Genomic DNA, 26,434 nt, shown 5'->3' on the forward strand with positions numbered 1-26,434 from the left:
GTACTTTGCCTTGTAGCTGTTTACAGTTTACAATGATGAATAGTTTGGTTTCCTCCTAGAATTCGCAATCTCTTGCCTCCAGTCATCGGGTACTTCACACCTTGCTCTCTGATTGACAAGTTCCATGTTTTTGTCACATTCCAGGTACGAGTGGGAAATGTGATCCACTGAGCATCAAACCACTTGTTAGTATGTACTACATGACAAAATCTAAATACTGTAAAGTTCCTATTTTGTCCGGAACAAAAATCGTAGAAGATACGGAGTTCACCAACGCAGCTTGGTACAATATTCATACAGTGGTGCCATAACTTAGAGCAAACTTCATCAGAGCCTTTACTTTAAATATTTTGGTCATACATGTCTTCCTGTTGACAGCGTATGTATGTTACAAGAATAAAAGGGCAGCTGTCGACAATAATAGCCCTCAATAGTTGAAATGTTTGGAACTGGTAATTCTTTTGGAAATCCATGCAGATAGCCTCTTTATACTCTGACTTCCTGCATGTTAGACGTGCAGCCCGTTTTACTTCATAAAACTTCCGTCCTTTTCTCTTGTGCAATTCATTCTTCCAAATCAAATTTTGTTTCTCCTTCTCAAAATTATCTAATTTACTTGCATCTTTTTCATTGGACATTTCTGATTTAATGTGTGAAATGTCAGCTAATGTTGTATTTAGTGACAAAAATTACTCGGTATTGCTCGTAAGACACAGGGTTTGCAGGAAATTTTTCTAAGTGTAACTTAAGCAGCTTAGAAATATTCAAGTCCTCTGGAAGATACAACCTTCGGCTATCGTGACGAGATTGGTGGACTTTCTGACCTCTAAGTGATTGAATGTGCTGACAAATTTTAAATAAAATCTCTCCTTTCAATTGGTGAAGCCTGTTTCCATGTTTAACTCTTGTTTCTATATGGGCTTTTCCAGTAGTAGCCAATGACGTTTTCAAAGTGACTAAACGTCTGCCTGTTATTCCACGTATAGCAATAAATGCTTTATAGCAAACGGGAACATCAGTATTTTGCCCATCTTTGTTTATTCGCATTTTATATCTGTAAGAAAAATTATGAAAATCAGCTTCGGCTTGTGTTTTTCTGGATCCTCGTCTTCACACAGGAAGTACCGAAATTAGTCCTGAAAGGTGAGCATTTTGAGTGTCATATGATGCTAATTCTTTCAAATGTTTAATAAGATCGTTTCTTTCACTTTGGCTTATTTTCTGAAAACACGGAAAACGAGAACATTTACAGTCTTCTCCCATAATATGACTCCTAGCACGAATTTTTTATGCATCTGTAACACGTCCTGTAACTTTTCTCTTCCTTGAATTTACAGAACATGGACTGGGTCCAGATAATTAATTTTCTCTAACGTCAGACATTATAAAAATAAACTGCACTAACCACAAACACTACATTATGTCATAAAAGTATAATAAATGAAATAATCAATACCCTACCACAGACATCTGAACACTGGAATAGTACAGCTGTTTGTATTATGCTCACAAGTTCTTATGAAAATTAATATAATTTATTGTCACATGGAATAACAGCTAACCATCATACAGTCATTTAATATTATTATTGTATAATACAGATTGTATTGGCATATGTAAAAATAAACTAACCAGCAATGTGCTATGACTCTAAGATCGAGTTTGTAACAGCTGTCTGCATTAGTTTCTGTGTTTAAAATGGACATTGTTCGTTCTTTCTTGGGATGGATGTGACATTGTTCATTCTTCCAAAGTATACAGAAACTTTAATGCATAATACTGAGGACAATTTTCGTTCTTACATAAAACCAATGCAGCCACATGAAAGTACTCCCCTTCTACTATCAGATGGCACTATTAACTCAATTTCGATTTTTGATGGACCTTGTTTGTTATTCCTGTGTACCGGTACCCTTCACATGACTAGTGAATGACTGCGAGCCTGTAGTTAATTGGGAATTGAGACACTGCGCGGCACCACCAGTACGATTTTGAGACCCATGCATGGTGCCTATATTAATGCTACAGTACGTTAATTTCCTAACCACTATAAAAAAGCGAATGTGTTACTATACACTACCACTAAGACTAAGCAAAAGCACTAACGCTTTTGTCAACGAGACAGGCAACAGTAACATACATCATACAGCAGTATCAAACCAAGTATGTTGAATTCTGAATGTTCCTACATTAAAAGAAGAAGTTCGATCAATGAAACCAACCTATGTCCTAAGAGAAAAGTGCGATGAAATGAACTGCAGTGAGAAAAATTAATATTTCACGTTTACACAGAAGCACAATACATGATACGTGGTGTGAAAGATAAACTCAATTTTTTTATGATACTGGCATGTTGTGATAACGCACTGCGCATGTGCATAACTGCATTGTTGCCAAGAAAGTATTTACTGCATTTGGATCATGTGGACTCAACAGCAAATGGATTTCTGTTTGCTTTACTTGGGGACCCATTTAGTCCAATGAGAAGTTCTGTTTCAAACTTTTATTATAAGTAATGAAACATTAAATGCTCACCTAAAGAAGTGCCCCAAACTCAACTCTCACCAAAATCAGAAGAATATCGTCCAATTATATTGGGAGTCCAGGAGACTAATGAACTAAATACAGTGTCTGTCATTGGAAACAACAACAACATTAAAGTTTTATTATCGTATTTATTATGGTCAGTAAAAAAAAAAAAAATCCCACCCACTCCCAAGAACCAAATTCTGACTACGCCACTGAATAAGCTATTATGTTCAAGAAAATTTATTCAGTTTATGAAAATTTTCTTAAATTTCAATTTGCTACATCTGTAAGTTGTACCAGCACCAGAAAATGATATAACCCACAAAATAACTCCAACGACAATGTGATCTCTATTTTTTTAAGAAATTCACTTATAGCACAATCACCAATGTCCATGCCCATGCTAAAAAGCGAGATAAAACTAAAATGTTAGTGAAGTTAATATAAATTATAAGAAACTTTACAGACAACATAATAAAAAATGTACAGAAATAAGAAAACCACAATGAAGAAACTTATAACCAAATCATTAGGTTCCTAGCTGTACAGAATTTAAATCTAAGAACAGCTTTCTTTCTTGGAGAGTCTGGTATTGTTTTATCATCGGTAAGCGGACATGGATAGACAGACAGATGGGCAAGCAGGCAGACAGACAGATGTGGAGACAGATAAGTGGGCAGACAGACAGATAGGGACACAGACAGGTAGTTAAATAAATGAATGAATGAATAAATAAATAAGTAGACAGACAGATCAGACAGACAGACAGATAGATTAGATAGGGAGGTAGACAGATCGGTAGGTACAGAGTAATCTATGACATTCTCTATGGCATTTGGCGGCAAGTGGACCGAGCCTCAGCACTTTCATTCCCCGTGAATGGGGTCCGCTACAGTCTTTCTCTCTCTGTCCCTTCTTTCTCTCTTTTTCCCTGCCTTAAAAGACACAGCACATGATCACATTGCAACTGATAGCTGCTGTTCAATTGCCTATGAGCTCAGTTGACATTTGTATTGATGTACGTAGAGTATGTCTTAGTTGAAGATTGTGGTTCAATATGGCACAAAAGTTTACATTACAACAAAGGATTTATCTTGTCCAGTGTTACTCGACAGCTAAGAATTTTGGAACAATGCGACGATGTTTTGCAACGCAATTTCCTGGTGTTCCCGTTCCACATAAGATGACTATATTAAACCTTGTAAAAACGTTTAGAGAAACGGGGTCAGTTCTGAATAAACGTGGAATGAGAAACCCAAGTGTACTTACTGACGAAAAACTAGATGAGATAGGAGAAAGGTTAGAACATTCTCCTAGAAAATCTCTCTGCCATCTCTCACAAGAAACAGGTGTTTCGAAAACCACCACATCATTTAGAGCCACTAAAATTCTTAAATTTAAACCCTACAGAGTGACAATAGTGCATGAATTACAGTCTAGAGATAATGTAAGTCGTGTAAATTTTTGTAACTGGGTTTTACAAAGTGTTGCTGATGGCATTGTGGATCCTACAATACCGGTAATTATTTTCACAGATGAAGCATGATCTCACTTATATGGCCATGTTATAACGCAAAATAATAGATAATGAAGTACAGAAAATCCTCATCTCATTCATGGTGTATGATGCACTATAACTGCACATAGTATTATAGGCCCTATATTTTTTATGATACAATCAATGGTGACAGATACAGAACACAAATACTCAACCCATTTTTTGAACAGTTAATCGATATCGAGTGTCAGAGTGCTTATTTCCAGCAGGATTCAGCAACTGCCCACACAAAAGCCGAAACATTGAATTTGATAAGTGAAATATTCGACAGGATTATTAGTAGAGAATTATGGCCCTCTAGATCTCCCATTTATCAGCCTGCGATTTTTATTTATGGGGAAATCTAAAAAATAAAATATACAAAGACAATCCACACACAATCCGTGAGTTAAAAGACAGTACAGTATGAGAAATCGGGAGAAGACGAGCTTGCACGTGTAAATAACATGTTCCTTCAGAGATGTCAGGAATGTGTTGCAGCAGAGGGAAATCATTTTCAACACCTTCTGTAGTCAAAGTTAGTAAACAATATGAATACTGTAATTTTAACAGCTGACTCTAGCGACTGTAACAGACCCCATTCACCAAGAATGACAAGCGCTGATGCCAGACTTGCTTGCCGCTAAGTGCCATAGAGAATGTCACAGACAGACAGATAGATAGAGCAAACAGACAGACAACAAATCATTATAGAGAAAATGGTGATAAGTAGAATGAACCACCACCTTAAAATACGAGTATGTGCAGTACAACAAGCTAGTGAACAATGCCAAACATTCTAAATGTCTACATGTACAATTATGCCACACTCACACTTACCTCGATTTGCTTTTAATCGATTCAGTTCTTGTAAGATGCTCCATTCCGAGTGTTGGATCTATCTGCCCAGTCTTAGGGTCTATCTGATCAACAAAATCCTCTCGATGACGCAGCAAATAATTATGCAAATTACCAAATCGGCAGTACTCCACAATCACTAACAATTCCACTGAAAAAATAAGAATGAGTTAGAAATCTGAATGAAAGACTTAATGAATGACATTCAAGTAGTTAAGAAAACCTGTAAAAGAAGTGGCATTCTCAAGCGATCAGACAGAACAAATAATAACATTAAATGACAGTTTATACAATTACATTAAAATAATATTTGTGAAATAAATTCTCACCTATCACATTCTCCCAGATTCTTTCCTTATGTAATGTCACAATGATCCATTACTGGACTTTTTTTTACCAGCTGTATAGTTTACGAGATGATATATAATACACAATAACAACAAGGAGTGTTACCCTTGTTCAGCTAGTAGTAATCTGAATTATGTCTCACCACAACCCCCCATATTGCAAACTAATTAGAAGAGGCCTATGTTATATGAACAAAGTTCTGTCATACTGGCATGCAGAATCGTTACTATAAGGGAAGGTTCGGGTACAACCTCACCCAACAACAAACAATGCATGTAACTGTTTATTTCTTGAGCTAGTGTGTTCCTATTTTATCACTAACAAGGGAAGATTGTAATGTGGTGAAAATGAGATATAATAAATAAAACCCTTACCTAATTGCAGGGTTTGAAGAGTAGGCTGAAACCGAAGTTATAGGAGTAGACTGTCAGCAATTAAAAAGCTCTTTCGAACATTACTGTTGCTATGACTAATGGTCACTGGAGGCTAAAGCAAGGAGATGCACTATCACTTTTACTTTTTAACTTCACTCTAGAATATGCCATTAGGAAAGTTCAGGATAACAGAGAGGGTTTGGAATTGAACGGGTTACATCAGCTTCTTGTCTATGCAGATGATGTGAATATGTTAGAAGAAAATCCACAATTGATTAGGGAAAACACGGAAATTTTACTTGAAGCAAGAAAAGTGATAGGTTTGGAAGTAAATCCCGAAAAGACGAAGTATATGATTATGTCTCGTGACCAGAATAATGTACGAAATGGAAATATAAAAATTGGAGATTTATCCTTCGAAGAGGTGGAAAAATTCAAGTACTGGTAACAAATATAAATGACACTCGGGAGGAAATTAAACGCAGAATAAATATGGGAAATGTGTGTTATTATTCGGTTGAGAAGCTTTTGTCATGTAGTCTGCTGTCAAAAAATCTGAAAGTTAGAATTTATAAACAGTTATATTACCAGTTGTTCTTTATGATTTTGAAACTTGGACTCTCTCTTTGAGAGTGGAACAGAGGTTAAGGGTGTTTGAGAATAAGGTTCTTAGGAAAATATTTGGGGCTTAAAGGGATGAAGTTACAGGAGAATGGAGAAAGTTACACAACACAGAACTACACGCATTGTATTCTTCACCTGACATAATTAGGAATATTAAATCCAGATGTTTGAGATGGGCAGGGCATATGGGCGAATCCAGAAATGCATATAGAGTGTTAGTTGGAAGGCCGGAGAGAAAACGACCTTTGGGGAGGCAGAGACGTAGATGGGAGGATAATATTAAAATGGATTTCAGGGAGGTGAGATATGATGATAGAGACTGGATTAATCTTGCACAGGATAGGGACCAATGGCGGGCTTATGTGAGGGTGGCAATGAATCTACAGGTTCCTTAAAAACCATAAGTAAGTAAGTTGCCAGAATTACGCATGAGCTAATGGATAACAATGTAGAGTAATATGCGAAGAGTCCCGGTTCGAAACACAGTACTCTTTTTTTTTTTTACTTCATTCTTTTCTACCACTGAACAAATGTTTACACTAATATGATATTGACATCCTTCTATGTAGTAGCAGCAGAGCTCTCTTATTCATATAGGCTTAGGAGAACCATGTGAGGAAGGGGCACGGTGCTGGGCCAGAACAAAGACTAGAGAGAGATTGTTCTACTTGCAATTGCTCTTAAAAACTAACATCATGTATAATTTATTCTTCTTTAGTCACAGACAAAATAAAGCAGGAGCTAGAGGCAGACCGACTTTATAGCACTGATTCTGGATGAGACCTCCGATGTAACAAACAAATCACAGTTTACAAACGTTCTTTGTTTCGTTGATCAGAATGGACATACTAAAACAAGATTCCTCTAGTTCACTAATATTAGTAGTGAGTTCAGCTGCGGCCCTTTCAGAACATGTTAACATTGTTCTGAATGATTTGAACTGCAGTAGCAATATTAATGCTCAAACCTATGACGGTGCTGTAGTAATGGCTGGAGAAGTGAGCTGTTTAAATATTAAAATGAAAGAGCTATCTATATCCGACTGCAGTTTTCGTTCACTGCTACAGCCACAGGCTAAACTTACCTAATTATGCAACAATCATCCTTAAATATCAAGGAATGCAGGGTTTTCTTTCAAATACTTTCGGGACTTTAAGAAAAACGCTTACTGTTTTGTCGAAAAGAAATCACCTTCAGTTGAATCTACGAGATGGAATTTTATCTAAGACTCCTGGATTACTGGAAAGGAGAAATATGACTTGATAATAATGATCTTTCAACACGTACTTGATCACTCTTGAGATTGGGATAACGATATAGTCATATAAAAACTACAGATTTCTTGTCTTTGCTTGAAAAGTTTCAGATTCGTTTCTTGCTTAATGTATTTTCCGAAGTATTTTCATTCACAGATGTTCTCTTCAATATTCTCAATGCAGAAAGCATGGATATTGCATAATGTACTAAGAAAGTGGAAGAACTAGCCAAGAAATTGGAAGAAGTAAGGGAACAATTTCAGGAAAACTTCTGAAGAAATCAAAGAAAGAGAGGGAGATGAAGAACTACCCCCCAAAAAGCTCAGAATGCACACTATACAGAATGTCACAGAATATAAACGTCTCTACGCAGAGATTTTAAATAATACATTAATTATTCAAATAAAGAATAGATTTCTGTTCATGGGAAAACCTGACTTCTTTTCGTTACTGAATAGTTACACATATGACATATACAACAAAGACTTTCCTGAAAACCCTTTAAAAACCCTAGAAATGCAATATGGCACATCTTTTTACTTCATCCATTTCAAGAATGAATTGCCTGTTCTCTATTGTTCGCAGGAGTTAAAAAAAAAATAAAACTGTTTGAATTGGTTAAGTTTATGAGTGAAAATGGCCTGCAAATGAGAAGATAAATAAACTTGCTAAATTGTTTGTCACAATTCTTACTACAACAACTACAGTTGAAAGAACATTTTCTATATTGCGGAGCATAAAAACGTACTGCAAATCAATTGAAGGATAAGAAAGACTATCTTTGTTAGCAGTATTGTCGATTGAGAAAGCTTTATTTGACGACTTAAAAATTCGACCAACATTTTATGATTTGTGATATAGAAGTTTATTGAGAAGAAGAGGAGGGCAGACTTTATCTTAAAATGAAAGACTTCTATGATACGATGATTCATCACCTTCCTACCTTGTAAATGTAATCTTCATCTTACGATGTTTGGGTGACGTATACACGTCCGTTGATGTGACATATTAATGAATTAAATACTATTATAGTCACAATCATGCCATGGTATGAAAGAAAAATTTCACAACCTCGAGCGAGAATCGAACAGGAAGTCGCAGGTTCGATTCCCGCTCGAGGTTGTGAAATTTTTTCTTTCATACCATGGCATGATTGTGACTATAATAGTATTTAATTCATTCCTACCTTGTGTATAACACAATTGCAAATAAGCTTCATATTTCAGCTGCACCAATTGTATGTTTATTGTGCGTAGATAATTTCTTTTAAAATGTGTAATAGTGGATACTTATTTTTATTCACATCAAAAAGTATTGTCACTATATTGTTTACAGATACAAATATTATTATAATTTTAAGTATGCCCAAAAATTTTGGTCAGGATTCGCCTCTGCTACACCCAATACTGTTATGCAAATACATACAGAAAATCCCTCCATGATAGCAGAGATAAAGAAACAAGTCGCAGGTGCATTCATAAAAATGAAGGCTTTGCAGTGAGCAAACTGGATTCAAAACTGTCCACCAAGTTACCTGAAAACGCATATAACTCCAACAGAAGCATGTCAAAAAATGCTGAACGAACTAGATATAATGTACCTCTGATCAATGCCAACAAACCAGTCACTCTTCTGGATTACATGGAAATAAAAAGCCAGTTGACAATTGTTTAAATAAAAAAAAATAAAGATATTCCAGATATGGATTTGAAGGCAACCGCAATAAGTATGATAAATGAAAAGTGCCCACAACTAGACTGGACTAGAATATATACAGATGGATCACAAATCAATGATAACACTGAAATATATATTCAGAGGAGAGTTCGACTGGCACTGTGGATCAGGTCTCAACATAGCTCAGATGGTAAGAGCACTCAGTGCACCAAGCTGAGGATCCTGGGTTCGATTCCCAGTGCCAGGACGAATTTTTCTCCATTAATAAGTAATAAGATTACATTAAAGCTGGGGTGCACTGCAAATTATTCTCTAAATATGCTCGTGCCGGGCAGCCAACTTCAATGCAGAAGTACACACAATCCTGCCAGCAGTCAACAACCTCATTTACAGAATAAATATTTTTAAAATAGCCGTAATATTGATGAATCTGGAAGAGCCATCCAGCCTGTCTCATCAAATCACCCTACAGAAACAAAAACCTTACTTAAAATACTTCACGAGAAGAAATAAAGACATAGCACTAAATGGATACCTTTACATGTACTGTAGGAATCAACGGTAATGAGTCAGTTGACCTATTGACCAAAAAAGGAACTAAAGTACAACTCAACCTAAAACCTATTCCACCAAAGGCACTCAAAAAGTTTGTTCACAAAAATATTATGGAAACCTATAAAACAAACTTAGTAAATAAATCAAAAGGAAAAAAATGGGAAAACATAAAGAATAACTGAAAATCATTTAGTAACAAACCAAGCAAGGAAGCAGGAGCTAACTTTCAATTAGTAACGGGTCACAATTGTTTAGCAGAACAACTAAATTGGATAGGAATACTCTCAACAAATGAGTGCTCTAGTCTCCATATCATTTCTAGCCAATAGAACATGGAAATTTCAACTGATAAAACAAAAATTATGCCATTTTTTGGCAAAGACCTAATTTGAAATAAAAATGTTTAGAAAACAAAATTCTGGAAAGAGTGAATGAATTCAATTACTTGAAATACAACCACACTTTTCAATCTGAAAGGGATATCTTCCAGAAAATCAACAAACACAAAAACTATGAGCATAATCAATAATGTTTTCAAGCATGCAAATGTTCAGCAATAGGCTTTACTCGTGTATGCCTGTATAATATTCTCGCAAGACCAGTTCTCTCTTATGGAAGTGAGGCATGGAGCTTAAGAACTCATGATATTACCAGAATCACAGCATGTGACATGAGATTCATGAGGAGAACTGTGGGATATATTAAATTCCACCACAGATGGAATGACAATATCATGGAGGAACTCAATGCTAAACCAGTGATGGAATACATTCGGCGATATCAAGAAAACTGGAAAAAAATCACATCAATAGCATGAGTACCAACACATTTCCAAAGACAATTTCAAATTATCGACTGAGAGGAAAAATATCCATTGGCAGATCTCAAAAGAGATGGAAAGAAAACAAGACTGTAACAGGCCATTCAGTCTAATACTTGTCAGGATGATGATGATGATGACGATGATGAATGCTCTGTTTGCAGTACTAGTGTTGTGAATAATTTGGAACACCGTCTAACGTGCTCAGGTTTAGATATAGATTCCCAGAGATGGCAATATTTCTAAATTGCACTGAGATGCCAGAAATTGTATGGTATAACTCTGTAATTTATATTCTCTTATCACCTTCATATTTTTAAAATTTAAATTTGTAATTAATTTGTTCTGAATTATGTATTTTGTGATTTAATTAATTTTGCATTTTCTGTGCTTTGTTCTGTTTTATATACCAGTATCGGTATTATTCTGTGTATTTTAATCAATTTGCGTTTTCTCCATTCTGTATGTAAATAAGATGCTAGAAATGTAATGGATTAAATTGAAATAAAGCCATATCTAATAACACGATATTTTGTTCAATCAGTAACTCATACTCTGAAGAGTGAAATAAAATAATGTGCATAGACAAATTGTGTTATATAAGAGTTTGTGCTTAACATGGCATAGGTCGCAGATATAGCACATTTGTCTGTTGATTAGGGGCCACTCGGACGTGAGTTCCATTCCTGCTTGGGTTGATTACTTGGTTGAGTTTTCGCCGAGGTTTTCCCTAAATGTAAGGTAATCTATGGCGAATTCTCGGGAGGGGGAAAAAAACATGGTGTAAAAAACTTTCAGTACTCTTCTTTGCATATGTATTTTTTTTAACTACCGGTACTGAGTACCAGTGAGTGTGGGCTCAACTAAACGTGTAATTGAGACATATTTTAAAAAATCTAATCAACACAGGAAAATATTTGGGGCTAAGAGGGATAAAATTACAGGAGAAAGGAGAAATTTACACAATGCAGAACTGCACGCATTGTTTCTTCACCTGACATAATTAGGAACATTAAATCCAGAAGTTTGAGATGGGCAGGGCATGTAGCACGTATGGGAAAATCGAGAAATGGATATAGAGTGTTAGTTGGGAGACTGGAGGGAAAAAGACTTTTGGGGAGGCCGAGGCATAGATGGGAGGATAATATTAAAATGGATTTGAGGGAGGTGGGATAAGATGATAGAGACTGGATTAATCTTGCACAGGATAGGAACCGATAGCAGACTTATGTGAGGGTGGCAATGAACCTCCGGGTTCCTTAAAAGCCATTTGTAAGTAATCAACACTGGAATGTGTTCTCTACATTACTCACTTCTAGCCAGATTCTTGGTGCTTGCCCCCAGCAGATTGACCACGTTGAGATGTTTGCCGAGGTGGACCATGATCTTGAGCTCAGATGCAAGAGCTCTTATGTATGTTCGGTCTGTATTTCTCTTCACCATCTTCACAGCAACTGTAGTCTTTTCCTCCCCTTCTATTATGCCTCGAGCCTCAGCTTTCAACACCACGCCAAATGCTCCAGCTCCCAGTTGTTTTCCTGGGTAGTTTCAAACAGACATGAAAATCAGATAAAATATTTAAAATACAATATCTTACATATTTTTAATGCTATTAATTTTCTTGTTACAAGAATCAGAAACTACTTCCTCTACGCAAGTCTGCAGAGTCTTTTACTGGTTTATATGAAATTGCTTTTCTTACCTACATCCTCTACCTTTATGTTTAATTGGTTGATACATACATATAGAATTTAAGAAGTGATTCCTACATATTTATGGGAGCAGGGACATGATCGTGAAAGAAAAGGATAAACATATATTATAACAAACTATCAGAAATAGAATAACATTCGCTACTTCTAACTTTGAATGAAAAGCAGAATCCAAATCGAACGTAAATAGGAATTTAAGAGAGAAAGTACGAACTACATCCGAAGCAAATTAATGGAAAACAGAACTTTCATTTTCACCTTATCGAGAAGTAGTACTGTTGCACTGACTCTCTTACCTCGAGAGAATAAATACATATTCAATGTACTCTTTGTAAAGAAGTAGAATCCATAAAAGATAGACTATCTACTCACTTACTCAACTATCAAATATTTTCACTTGGTAAAAAAGAAAGAGAATTCAATATCCAATACAATGGCCAACACCTCCCTAGGACTTATGAATCCAAATATCTTGGGAGTTATTTTCGATAGCAAGTTAACATGGAGCAACCATTTGAAATACATTTCTGAAAAAGCTCGTAAAAGATTCTCCCTTCTAAAAAGACTAGCAGGAAAGAAATGGGGATGCTCTAGGAATACTCTGAACACTACATACATACAAAATGTTTATACAGCCAGTGCTGACATACTGCGGAAAATTTTTAATTACTTCACCTTTCATAAACGAAATAGAATATGTTCAAAACCAAGCTCTCAGACTCATTACTGGTGGAATCAAAACAACTCCAATAGATTCTATGAGATTCCTCACTAATATTAACAGCATCAAAATGACAATAGAAGAAAAAGCACTGATTCAATATGAAAAACTTATCAGATTACCAGGAAACAATTGGCATTCCTACAGTCCTCTCTGTAGATTGAAAACTCAAAAAAGTTTCATATCCATGGTTCAAGAATTAAAACAGAAAATCAATATCCCGAATTTAAAAGAAAATCTACAAATTAAACCAAACCCTTTATAACTCTATTAAATATAGAATATAATCTAAATTTAACAGAAGAAATACTAAAATCAGAAGTAAACACTGAAATACTAAAACAATTGTCTTTAGAGACAATTAATATTAGGTACCCTCCACAAAACTGGCTTCATTTATACAGTGACGGATCCTTGATCTCCAGAGAACAAGGTGCTGGTGCAGGTGTTACGTGCTGTCTCTTCTCACTTTATAGATCTCTTGGATATGGACGGAGAAATCACTGCAATAAGTGAAAGTCTCAGGAATCTTCTATGCCACCTCAATAAATTTAAAAATGCAGTTATATTGTCAGACTCCAAAGCAGCTATTCTATCAATAGTCTCTAAACACACACCTTCATCTCAAACAGCAGAAATAACTAAAATGCTCTCTCAATTAATATCACTCAATAAAAGAATTGTATTCCAATGGATACCATCCCATTGTGGAATCCTGGGAAACGAGAATGCGGATGCTTTAGCAAAGAAGGGCAGCACTGCTACTTACAGATCTGTTAATAAATCTACGTATTACTCTGTGAAAAGATTTATTAAATCTACATACTTAGACTTCAACAAACAAAATTTCATAACACAATCTCAAGGGGAAAAATGGAACTCTCTGCAACAAAATCCACAGTTAATTCCCGATTTACCATGAAAATCGTCTGTAGCTGCATTTAGATTAGCAACAGGTCATGATTGTTTGGCCAAACACCTGCATAGAATTGGAATATATCAGTCCCCTAACTGCCCATTGTGCAACTCAAACCAAGAAATGGATTCGAAACACCTCAAAATCTGTGCTTCAGTGGCTGGCCATGATAATATCTTTGAAAAATATTGGAGTGCAAGAGGTCAAATGACTTTATTGTCAAACGCCTGGCATTAGAAAACAACAACAACATATTTAATTAAGATCAAAGTTGGACTGTCATCTCAGCTGACCAAATCTTATTGTGAAAACTAAGGAAAATGAATTAAGCCACAATTCTGAGCTTCAACAGGCAATTCCTCCATAGCTATAATTCACAAATACCGTAGTAAAAAATAAATATGCGTGTGTGTGTGTGTGTGCATGTGTATACAAATATATTATTTTGTAATTCAGATATTTATTCTGATTATTATATGTCTGAGTAATAGAGAATGTAAAATTTCCCAATATTATACACCCCGGAAATACTAAAATATACGAAAGTGTTTTACACCTGAAAAATAACTTATCTGTTCTTTATAAATAAAACACATTATTTAACAACCTAATGGCTTCATCAATAAATGCAGTGTATTGAAAAAATAACAACAGTCCATACATAAAAGAATTCCTCCAGTTGTATAAAACATAAACAATTTTTTTAATTTAATAAGTCTTTATCAATAAAATTATTAAAATAATTATTTCTTTTACAAAGAGTTTATTCAAACAGAGCAAGAGAACTGTGAGCAATACAGTGGAAAAGCTCATGATCGTATTTAAGCGTACAGTGATTGCTGCAATTCCACTAATTATAATGAGAACAGGGCTCACACTTACCTAATTTGAGCTTGTCTCTAGGAAATTCCCACTTTTTATCATATGGCAATAGCTCTGCCTGATCGTCTACTGGCAATTCATGGTTAATACTGTCCATAGCACCTTTCTCAAAGTTGGTAAGTCCTGCTATGTCCAATTCTTTACGTAATATCTGTATAAAATAATACTGACATTTAAAAAACCAAAAAATACATGCACAATAATAATGCTAATGGTCATATTTGTGGTATAGTAGTAGTTTAAAATAATTAACAAAAGAAAGACAGATAAAGAACAAACTGTGACCCAGTGGCGGCTCCTGAACTTTCAAATTGGGGGGCATTGGGATGGGTACACCAAAAAATAGTGGGGACAATGTAAGTGAAAAAAATGCACATTAACAGCCTATAAATAAATATTTATTCGCACAGAGACATAACAATTTCAATCATATTGTGTCATTTACAGTGATAGATTTTGGATTTTCCACCCCTTTACACCTATATGCCCACTTAGGGTTTGTGATCAGGGGAAAACAAAAACAGACAAATCAATCTCATAATTGTATTATACGACACAAAAAATCCTAGGATATCCAATTAGGGAACTTCGGATTTTCTTCCTACCCTTAGAAGTCACCCAATGGGGGCGTCCTGGTGAACTAAATTTTTCCTTTCTTTCGTATCAAAGAACCTCCCCTACTCTGTTTCCTCAAAACAGAAAAAAATACTCTTTCAGTCATATCCCAGAACCAAATATTACTGCTTTTTAGTAATTGAGGGATGAAACCAAGGGAGGGTTGGTTTGTCCATATTTTAATGTAGTCTGCATTATCTTTTCTTGACTGTGAAGGTTATGAGAATGCAAAATTTGGTAAATATATTCGTCAAAATGTGTAGATTTGTATAGAGAACGTACATACACACAAGTACTGTTTACTGTACTGTTGACACGCAATTCTTAAGCTTGACAATAAACTGTAAGAATGCATGACTGACTGCGAAGTCCGACTGATACTGGCCACTAAATAAAACTCATAACAAACTAGACTCGTAATTTCAAACCAAACAATTTGAGAGACTGCACTTGTTGCTGGCACTGAAGTGTAGGGTCGCAATAATAAACAGTTAACTCAATGGGCAGATAGACGATAAAAACTGATGCAATACCTTAATTGTAACATTCTTTATATTAGATTAAATCAAAGTTCTGTACAGACCTATTCTTAAAAAAATTCACTATGGAGTCATTATCACGCAATATTTTAAACAATTACTATTGTTTCATGATGAACAATGCATAATTATTATTCATTTAATATTAATTTTCATGTTGTGGGGCTTAGAGGTGGGCTCAAATTAATTTTGGATGGGCGTCGCCTCTGCTGTGACCATACCGAATAACCTTAATGTGAATAAAACTACAGCTGTTAGTAAGAGAAAGTTAAATACGGAAAATAAGATTACATAATTTCATTACACATTATTAACATTTCTTTACCACTAATGATTCGTTATTTTATTAAATAAACGACTTTACTGTTTTAAATTGAACCTTATGTGGTATTTTACCTTGATTAATGACTACTTTCGGCTTATGTTGGCCATCTTAAAATTTTTAGTGAGGTCTTGTTCTTATTTGAGTGTGTTTATAATCGGTAGTGTTGTATCAAAAAGGATATCATCATCATCATCATCATCATCATCATCATCATCATCAATTCAATTCGAAAAGAGTATGTGTTCTGAAATTCAGTTGTATATTCAGGATGTGTTGTGCATGTGGTTTTGTGTATCTATACATTTTTTGTTGTTCTAATGTGTTTTTTCGGTTCAATATGAGAATTTCTATTCCTGTTTCTATATTGCAGTAGTTGTGGTTAATGTTGTATTCTGTGTAGGTGAAAGTATTGTGTGATTTTGTTATGGCTGTGAAGTGTTCTTTGTATCGTGTTTGGAATGATCTCCCAGTTTGTCCGATGTAGAAGTTGTTACAGTTATTGCTTGTTCATTTGCAAACACAAACACGACAAAGAAACAAATACAACCTAACAGAAGTTTACAAATTAATATGAAATAGCTGTAATGATTTCTACATCAGACAAACTGGGAGATCATTCCAAACACGATACAAGGAAAACATCACAGCCATAACCAAACCACACAACATTTTCACCTATGCAGAACACATCACCAAAACCAACCAGAACTATAGCAATATATAAACAGACATGGAAATTTTGCACATTGAACCAAAGGCTAGAAACTAAACGCACTAGAACAATATGAAGTTTACAGACATAACAAAACCACATGCAGAACATATCCTGAGAACACAACTGAAATTCAGAACACACAAGCTTTTCAACACAACACTACTGATTATACACACACCCACACCAAGACAACAGCAAGAAGAAAACAGGAAACAAGTGTAAGACCTCACTAGAAATCTGAAGTTGGCCGACATAAGCCGAAATTAATCATTAATCAAGAGAAAATACCACGTTAGTTTCAATTTAACACAGTAAAATTGTTTATTTAACAAAATAATGAATCATTAGTGATAAAATTACATTTTCAAGAGAGTCAAATGGGCAAAAATTGATAAAATCATAAATAAAGAATTTCCTTAGATAGAGCAGTATAGGACACTTGTGTATGCTAATAAATAAATAAACATGAAACATGAAAGGTATAGAAAATTCCCTTAGACAGATTGCTGATAACACTAATCAACAAGGTTTTCATAACATGGACAACAATAACTATTTTTATGTAGCCTAATTTGTATGTCCTGATTACGAATATGGCATTGAAAAAGTGCCTACACGTCACATTTTTTCAGAAACTTGTATTTTTTAGTTAGCGAATCGTATAAAAATGTGTTAAAACCTAGCCACTTTGAAAGAGGTTCTTTTCTTTAACGTAGATCTTTTACACAATTATACAGCATTTCCATTCTTTTAAGGTACCATTTGAAACATACTTTCACTTTTGTGGGTTGAATGAGTGTTACCCTTAGCGATGGTTTATTATTTTATTACCCTTATTATACAGCTGCACGGAGGGTAGGTCACATCTGGCTATAACTGACTAAGGGAAAGGAGGAAATACGGTCGCTGTTGTATCCTTAGACAAGAAATGAACAATTCAGCGATTAGTTCTGATTGTGGAAGTGTTGTGGTGGATTCTGTAATAGTGTTAAATGGATAGCAATCGTCGTTCCTGTAAAAATTTTCCAAATAGTTTCTGCTATGTTTGTGGGGAATTAACGTCGATAAATAACAGACAATGTAAAAAAAGGCATATTACTTGTATTTTGGCTATAAAGTGGATGAACAAGACAAAAATTGGGCATCACACGTGTATTGTGTAACATGTTACGTGAAGTTAACAGAGTGGTTGTGGGGAAAAGATAATAAAATGTCTTTTGCTGTTCCAATGATTTGGCGACAACCCACCAGTCTTCTGGAAGATTGTTACTTCTGCATTATCAAACCACAGTGATTTTCAAGGAAAACTAAAGATCAAATTGTGTATTCTAATTTCCCACCAGCCATAATACCCGTGCCAGATTCTCCTGAACTTTCTGTCCCTGTCCCTCCGCCCAATGGGGAAGATTATGTCATTCCAAGGAACACGAACTATCAGAATCCTCAGACTACCCTTCAACTTCCGCTGATCCCACCTACATTCCCAAACATCATAGAACACCACATCTGATACAACAGGCAGAATTTAATGACCTAGTTAGGGATTCAGGTCTTTCCAAGCAACATGCTGAACTATTAGGTTCTAGATTACAAGAATGGGACTTATTAGCAAAAGATACCAAGATTTCCGTGTTCAGAAAACGAAACGATAAACTGACTAGTTATTCTGTAATGAAAAATTCTGTTTGTGCCTGCAAAAATGTGAACAGGCTTATGGATGAATTAGATATTCATTATAATTCAGAAGAATGGAGGCTGTTCACCGATTCATCAAAACTAAGATTAAAACCAGAAGACTAATGGCAAATGCTACTCGGTTTCGTTAATCACAATATATAGAACATGGATAAAAGTTTCATGTTCCTAGCATCAAAATTTTAAGATCTTCAAACATTGAACATGACAAATTATGCCAAAAAAAGTGTGAGAAATCAGCCTGTGAAGTTTGTATGGAATTCAAGAATTGAAATTCAAGGGTGCAGCCATTTAAATATGATGTAATTTTTATGCTTCCAAGCATCGCAGAGCACTGAAACTTGCTCAACATATAAATAAAAGATTGCTGATTCATTTTTTTACAAAGAAAAAACCGAAATGTGATCTTTTTTACTGAAAATGACCAAAATTTCACCCATCTCCACCTTTATATTTTATTTCAGAGATATTTAAAAAAATAAACATGTAAATATGTGCAAGAATTTGTCTTGGTTTCTCAGTTTGTAAAATGTTTCCTATGGCAAATCTGTAAATATCGTTTAGTAGTATATTTGCTTCCTCGAAATTCATGGTGCCTCTTCAAAAAGCTCAATAGTCAATGTGATTTACGAAGTTATTAACAAATAAATTTACATACAGATACCAATAGCAAACGTATAACAGTCAAGATTGTTGTAACTAGCGAAAATGTTTAAGAAAACAATAAAAAATGTATTTTATAAAGCAAATTTTCTTAAAGCAAAAAATGGTTTTCTAGTTAATGAGAATATAAATGTTTTTTTTTTTTATTTAGAGCGCCTAATACCATAGTGATTTTTTTTTTTTTTGTAGTTATCAACTTACGTTTGTTCTTCTTTGATGTATTAGTTAATATATTATGGTCCTCCATCAATAACATAATTCACGTTACTGGCAAGCATGTCACTGATGCACCGAACTTATAGCGAGAGCCCTGTGTATGCCTCATGCTACAGGAAGAGCATGAGAAGGCTCGCAAGGGCAAAGCCTGCTGGTCACTGATCTAAAGTGTTCTTTCCCTTCTACTTTACTTAAGGGTATACTTTATAATGTACAACTGTCCACTTCACATTCTGATGAGCTTACTAACGAGTTACTGGTACTGTACTCTTAAGAAAGTAAATACATAGAATGTGAAATGAAAACATACCTAGACTTTCTGGGCTAGAAGAAGAGACCATCTGTATGTATTTATGAATCTGATTCATTACGTTTCAGATTATATTAAATGCTTTTTGTCATAAATCCAGTGCACAGAGTTCCTACTGTCAGTTTCTGAAGTTGACTGAATTGAGTCAATTATTTGATTGAATTGAGCCACTTACTAGTAACTAATTTAATAACTCATACTGAAATCTTGTAAAATTATGTGTAATGTGTAATGGTATTACTGTTTCTACTTTCAAACAAAATATTTATATAGGTTATGTCTATTATTCACTTATCTCTTCCTCTATTATTTTGAGTAACAGTAATGCAAAGTGCCGTATGAAAGATAAAGAGAAAAATATGTGGAGATATATTAATATACACATACCCTTTCTCGACGAATCTTCCAAGCCAACACCACTATTAGTATTACTAAAATCAGTGCAATGGTTGTAATGCCCGCAGTCAAGAATATATTTGCTTCCGGTTTATCTGAAAAGTAATCAGCAACAAACAGTTTAGTTCAACAATGCTTTATCTAGTCATTTACCTCAAAAAGTTTTAAAATGAAATCTTCGTCATATGATATTAATTACCCATCTCTTAAAGAAGATAAATTTAATCCTTGGACATGACATATTACAAAATATAACTACAAAATATAGAGTGATCGAAAAGTCACGCACATCATAGTACAATAATTATATTTTGCTAGGTTAATGCACAAAACACCCAAAATATAGCAGATTCCCTCCTTCTCCTTCTCCCTTTTTCTGAATAGGGCCTGAAGGCTTGCACAGCAGCCTGAGGGGTATTGTGCCGTCCTCCTTATTGTGGGATGATTGTTGAAGTTCTTAGGATCGCATTCCCGTAAGTATGTGATTCACTGCTTGGTGCCATCTTATCGATTCAGCTATGGCATCCAGGTCTGACGGAGTCTCTCTGTTGTCCTCAACATCCTACACTGACCTGAAGATCGCAGCATCATAGATACTGTGATACACCCTGCTGCCACTGTCCGAGGGAGTTACACAGAGCTACCAAATCCCTGGTCTCCCTGTTGTAGGAGCCACTTCAACTCCCTGGGATCATATGTAGCTCCCCAGATAGATGGTACCAGAAAGCGAATCATGGCAGCATATCTGCTGGATCTCTCAGTCGACCTGATACTATTGTAAATGATACATAAAGTTGAAATTAATGAAGGCGAATTGAATCCGAGATCCAAGGTCCAACGCTGAAAATGACCCAGCAATTTCTGCTTCACGTGGTTGAGGGGAAAACCTCGGGAAAAAATCCCAACCAGGTAACTTTCTCCAACCAAGATTTGAACCCAGGCCTGCTCGTTTCATGGTCAGGCATGCTAACCGTTACTCCAAAGCAGTGGACAAATATAGCAGATACTAATAAAATTAATATTCTGTATAAGAAAAGCACAATGAAATCATGTTACTGTAACATAAGTTCGAAATAGCCTCTCTGTTCACTAGTGCATGGACAAGCTCTTTTTTACCATGTGATGCCAACTTGTGAAGCACCTGTAAACCGATGCTGACAATCGTCATTGTAATGTTCTTCAACAGATCATACGGATTAGGTATATATGGATTAATTTTATAGACATTCCCTCTGAGATACTCGCAAGGAAAACAATCTGCAGATGACAAATCTGGCGATCATGGGGGCCACAATTCTTTGAAAATGACATGGTCGCCCAAAAATTTAGCAAGAATTGCGTGCTTTCTTTCATTGTGTGACTGTCATGCAGCAACTAGCTCTTGTGTTCATCACCCTCAAGGATCGCAATAAATTGTTGTCGATCACTTGATATACTGCATTATTCAGTCAAGAAAACCTTCTACCAAGCTGCGCAATTCTATGCTCTTTAACAAATGACCGAAGCCACCTGCAATAAACTAAGTGCCTTTCTCCACACTGCGAACATGGTGTAACTTCTTCGTCCCTTTTTGAGCATTTCCACGCTACATCCCTGTTTGCATTGCTCTTTTCCTGAAGCTTTGTGCAGGGAAGTGTGACAGTGCTCTCTCCTAGTTTAGCTCGGTCAAAATAGCCAGTCTCTTCCTGTCTGCAACTGATCAACATTCCCAAAATGCTTGATTATTCTGTTTATAGTCAATTATTAGGAACTGCAGAATTAGGATATTTCAAACGAAAATCAAATGCAACATGTGCATAAGAATGACTGGACAAATAATGTCCAACAATGAAAATCCGTTGTTCCTGGGAAAACGACAGTTTACTTCCTCTATGAACAAAGTGGTTCAGTACTACCATCACACGACAGATAAGATTCCAGGAGTTATCAGCAGTCTTAAATTAGTGCCATCTTGTGGCAGGAGGTAAAATTAAAATAACGTTGATACAATTTATATGAACTGTTATTTTTAAGTGCGACATTTTTTAATCTCCCTTTATAAATATTAATTTAAATCCTATAGTACATCATTTCGTACAATGACACTGTTTGGGAATGGTTGTCGAGACTCTTAATTGCAAGCACTTGCTTTTATTTTAACAATTTAGCAGTGGACTGAAACGCAACATCAATAGATACTTCGAAAATATAGATGATAGTTCAAAATCTAATTCTGCTGAAGAATTTAAATTGCATATATTCTTTCAATTTACGTATGTGATGGGAAATGACTCGATCAGAAATAGTGTGCACTGCAACGTTGTCAATCCATACAATATTATGGGTATCATACATTGTACAATATCGTATGTCGAAAAGAACTTAAAGTACGATAATTTTGGTATATTCGAAGAGAGAAAACGAGAAAATTCATCTATTCGACCACTATTGCTCTATATATTCATATGATTTCATTCTTCCTTCCTTTAAATTAATTAGCTAGTTCAAATATCTTTCGTTTAAAGGATAATGTAATCTCTTTAGACCTATGCCACGATTGCATTTTCTGCTTCATATACACCAAGAAGTATTGGCATACTCAATGTTTTCCCTGTAAGATCTGTATAACGGGAATATTTGAGAAAAGAAAGGGCCAAGCGCTGTCCGTCTGATAAGGAAGAGTTTAAGAGGGTTCAATAGGATTCAAATCTGGGCTCTGTGATGGAGTAAGAAGTCTTCTGGAGGCCACTCTCTTGTTTCTATAGCAGTGTGTTTGGAATCATTATCTTGTTAGAAACAGAAGACACCAACCAGGCCAAGCTTGTTCACACTGTTGGACAAAATATCCCATAACACACCAATGAATTTGTACTGATCTATTTCTTCATCAGTAAAGTCCAGTTTTCTAACTCCCGAGGATACCATGCACCTCCAAACCATAACATGCCCACCTCTATGTTTTACTATTGGAGTCAGTTAGTGGAGTTTAAAAAGAGCATGACAGCTACTCTGGCTATTTGCGCCCTTATCTAAAATTCTTCAAAACTAAAAACAAGCAATACAATAAACTGAAAGCTAACACGAAACTAAAACACGTTGTCATATTAAAAACGAGATACACAAATTTACTATTGGAACTATGTGTTGTTGTTATAATTCTGTGTTAGGTTTTCGCCACACTTTCTTCCATCCTTCAGAACCGAACAAATTGAACTTCGACTCATCTGAGAATATGACAGTGTCCCAGAATTCCACGAAACCAAGCCCTAAGGTTGATCACTGGAGTGGTCAAGATAACTCCAATAGAAGCAATGGAAACCTTCACTAACACCTCTGCATAAAAATGGAAATAGAATAAAGAGCCCTAATAGAGTACGAAATCCTAATAAAATTACCACAGAGAAATTGGGACCAATACAAACCAGCAACCAGAATGAAGACCCACACCAGCTTCATCAGAAAATCAGAGTACTGAAACTACAATAAAACATTTCTATCTTAAAAGAAAACCTAATACCTCCTCATAACCCACTCCTCTCAATACCTACAGAATACTACTTGACTCTGACAGAAGAAATTAAAAAGGGTGATACAACTTAAGACCAAACGAAAGCTGTGGCACTACAGACAATTCATACAAGATATCCCAGACATGATGATTGGATATATTATATTTATCGATGGATCCCTATTGTCAAACCAGAAATGTGCTGGAGCAGGAACCACAAACGAACTGCTTTCCTTTTGTAAAACATTACGATATGGAACAACAAATTTTGACGGAGAACTAGAAGCTACCCATGCATCATTCAAAAACTTACAGTACTATATCGAATCAATAAATTCTATGATTAATTCCCAACCTGCAATCTTTACAGTAGCAGCAGATACATAAATGAAATCTACCAAAATCAAAGAATGCATCAAAATGTTGTCACAGCTGCTAAAAGACTAGCCCTACAATGGATAAGTGCTCATTGCGGTATACTAGGAAATGAGGCAGCAAATGCACTAGCCAAAAAAGATAGTATAGTCATCCATAAGGCCACAGAAAAACTACTCTTTCATTCCAATCACGCAAAAAAACTTACTTATGAAATAATTTGAAAGCAAATAAATAAGCAAGAATAAAACTTATTAGGTAATAAAAAATAATGGACCAATAATAAAAACAAAAATTAAAATAAACCCAAGAAGAAAAGTAAAAACCGAATCAAAATATTCATAAAACTATTATACAAACAAAAACAACAAAATACACAAAGTAGAGAGACCTTCAAAGAGAAATTGGAAGAGATATGCCACAACCCGAACATAATACTGAATGCATCCAGGAAATCAGCATTAGCAGCCTTCAGATTAATTACAGGTCGTTATTGTATGGCAAAACACCCACACAGAATAGAAATCATTCAGTCACCTATATGTCCATTGTGTGGATTGAATGAAGAGATGGATTGGGAGCACCTCGCCAGATGTCTAACTCTTAAGAAAGAAACTATTTATGAAAAATATTGGAGTACAAGAGGACGATTAGCTTCAATGCCAAGTGTCCACCATTAGAAAGCAACAAAATATTTTAAACACATTTATTATAATAAAATAAAATATTGTTACTGTCATTCTCATTGGATTATAATTTGTTCATCAATGACATGATAACAATTAATCTTACATACCTTTAAAGGAAAGGTTAATATGTTTACTGATAGTATCCAGACGATTGGAAACCTCACAACTATAAATGCCCTCATCTTCCAGTTTTGCAAATTGTATCCACAATGACTGGTTTCCATCCCGAAGATTAATGCGTGGGTCATCATTGCCAATTAGAGCTCCATTCTATAAAGACATACGAGAAATGCAGGTATAGGCTACATTATAATAAATATATATAAGAATTCCCAGCAGTAATACCCAGATCCTTGATAACTTGGATATAATAATTAATAGTTATTATGAGTGATATGAATGTAGATTTTTAAAATAATAATAATTCGAAATTACGATCAGTACAGTATTAAATATATATATATATATGGCTTAGAGGCAACAGTACCTGTTTATGACTCAACAAGAATAGGAAGCAGCAGCAAGTCAGCAGTTGATCAAATAACATTAAACGAGAATTTGAAGACCTACAGTTTTAATATAATAACAACAGAGTTCTTTGAACAAGACGTTCAAATCTTACCTATTTTTATTTCTATCTTCTAGATATAGCTGTAACTCAAATAGTTCTGCTGTATACAAGAAAGTAAGATCCTTTAAGGAAGAAAATATTCAGTGTCTAAATTACCATTCTACTTGAGAAAGAATTATTTCACAATTAACCTTCATAGTAAATCTTTCACGGTCAACAGGTTACTTACCAGATAGTTTAAAGACAACAAAAGCGAAATCCTTCATATATGCCAATGAAACCTGGACAATGAGAACACAGGATAAATAGTGAGTTGAGGCTGCCCAAATCATGTTTATGAGATCCTTATGTGGCGTGACTAGGAGAGAGAGATTGAGAAACGAAGATAACAGAACACAATTAGGGGAAGTAAACTTTGTAGAGGAGATAGAACAATATGAGAAGAAATGGAAGGAACATGTACTGAGTATGCTACATTCAAGATATCCAAGACAAGCACTAAAATACCGTATAAAAAAGAGACATGGGACGACCATGCAGGAGATGGACAGATCAACTGTTAGCCTTGGAACAGGTCTAAAGGCCTAAACCTAGTCAGGAATAAGAAGAAGAAGAAGAAGAAGAAGAAGAAGAAGAAGAAGGAGAAGAAGAATCTTGGAGCTCATATTCAAACAAACATCAGTAAAACTTATGATGAATTTTTGAAAACCTTCAGTTACCTACTTTATGAGACAGAATTGCTTGAAATTAAAATAAAACTCAAAGAATACAAAAACTAGGTCACTAGAGGGATAACGGAATCCGGAAAAAGACGAAGATTTCTTAACAAAATACTAAAAGGAGGAAACGTTTAAAGATTATTATCATCATTACAAGAAAATTTATAATAAAATAGATAATAAGTGAAACCAAAAAGTGCAAAATGATAAATTTATAAATTCAGCTAGAAACAAGTCAGAAGCTATGTGGGAAGTTATTAAAGATGAACTGGGCCAAAATAATGAAGGTATAAAAAATATCAAACTAAAA

General features: G+C 35.1%; 1 protein-coding gene across 3 annotated transcripts in view; it reads right to left on the bottom strand.

The window, feature by feature from the left end:
* LOC138700100 (vascular endothelial growth factor receptor 1-like) overlaps positions 1 to 26,434 on the bottom strand; it is a 343,737-nt gene that overhangs the window by 45,826 nt on the left and 271,477 nt on the right. For all 3 annotated transcript variants that reach the window (XM_069826422.1, XM_069826423.1, XM_069826421.1), the window contains exons 14-18: positions 24,942 to 25,104; positions 20,275 to 20,378; positions 14,810 to 14,960; positions 11,892 to 12,116; positions 4,907 to 5,075 (exon numbers count right to left, since the gene is read on the bottom strand). In XM_069826422.1, the coding sequence (XP_069682523.1) occupies positions 4,907 to 5,075; positions 11,892 to 12,116; positions 14,810 to 14,960; positions 20,275 to 20,378; positions 24,942 to 25,104 (812 nt within the window). The remainder of the gene's footprint in view (positions 1 to 4,906; positions 5,076 to 11,891; positions 12,117 to 14,809; positions 14,961 to 20,274; positions 20,379 to 24,941; positions 25,105 to 26,434) is intronic.

The sequence above is a fragment of the Periplaneta americana genome, chromosome 5 (genome assembly GCF_040183065.1).
Source record: "Periplaneta americana isolate PAMFEO1 chromosome 5, P.americana_PAMFEO1_priV1, whole genome shotgun sequence".
In the NCBI taxonomy this organism is placed as follows: domain Eukaryota; kingdom Metazoa; phylum Arthropoda; class Insecta; order Blattodea; family Blattidae; genus Periplaneta; species Periplaneta americana.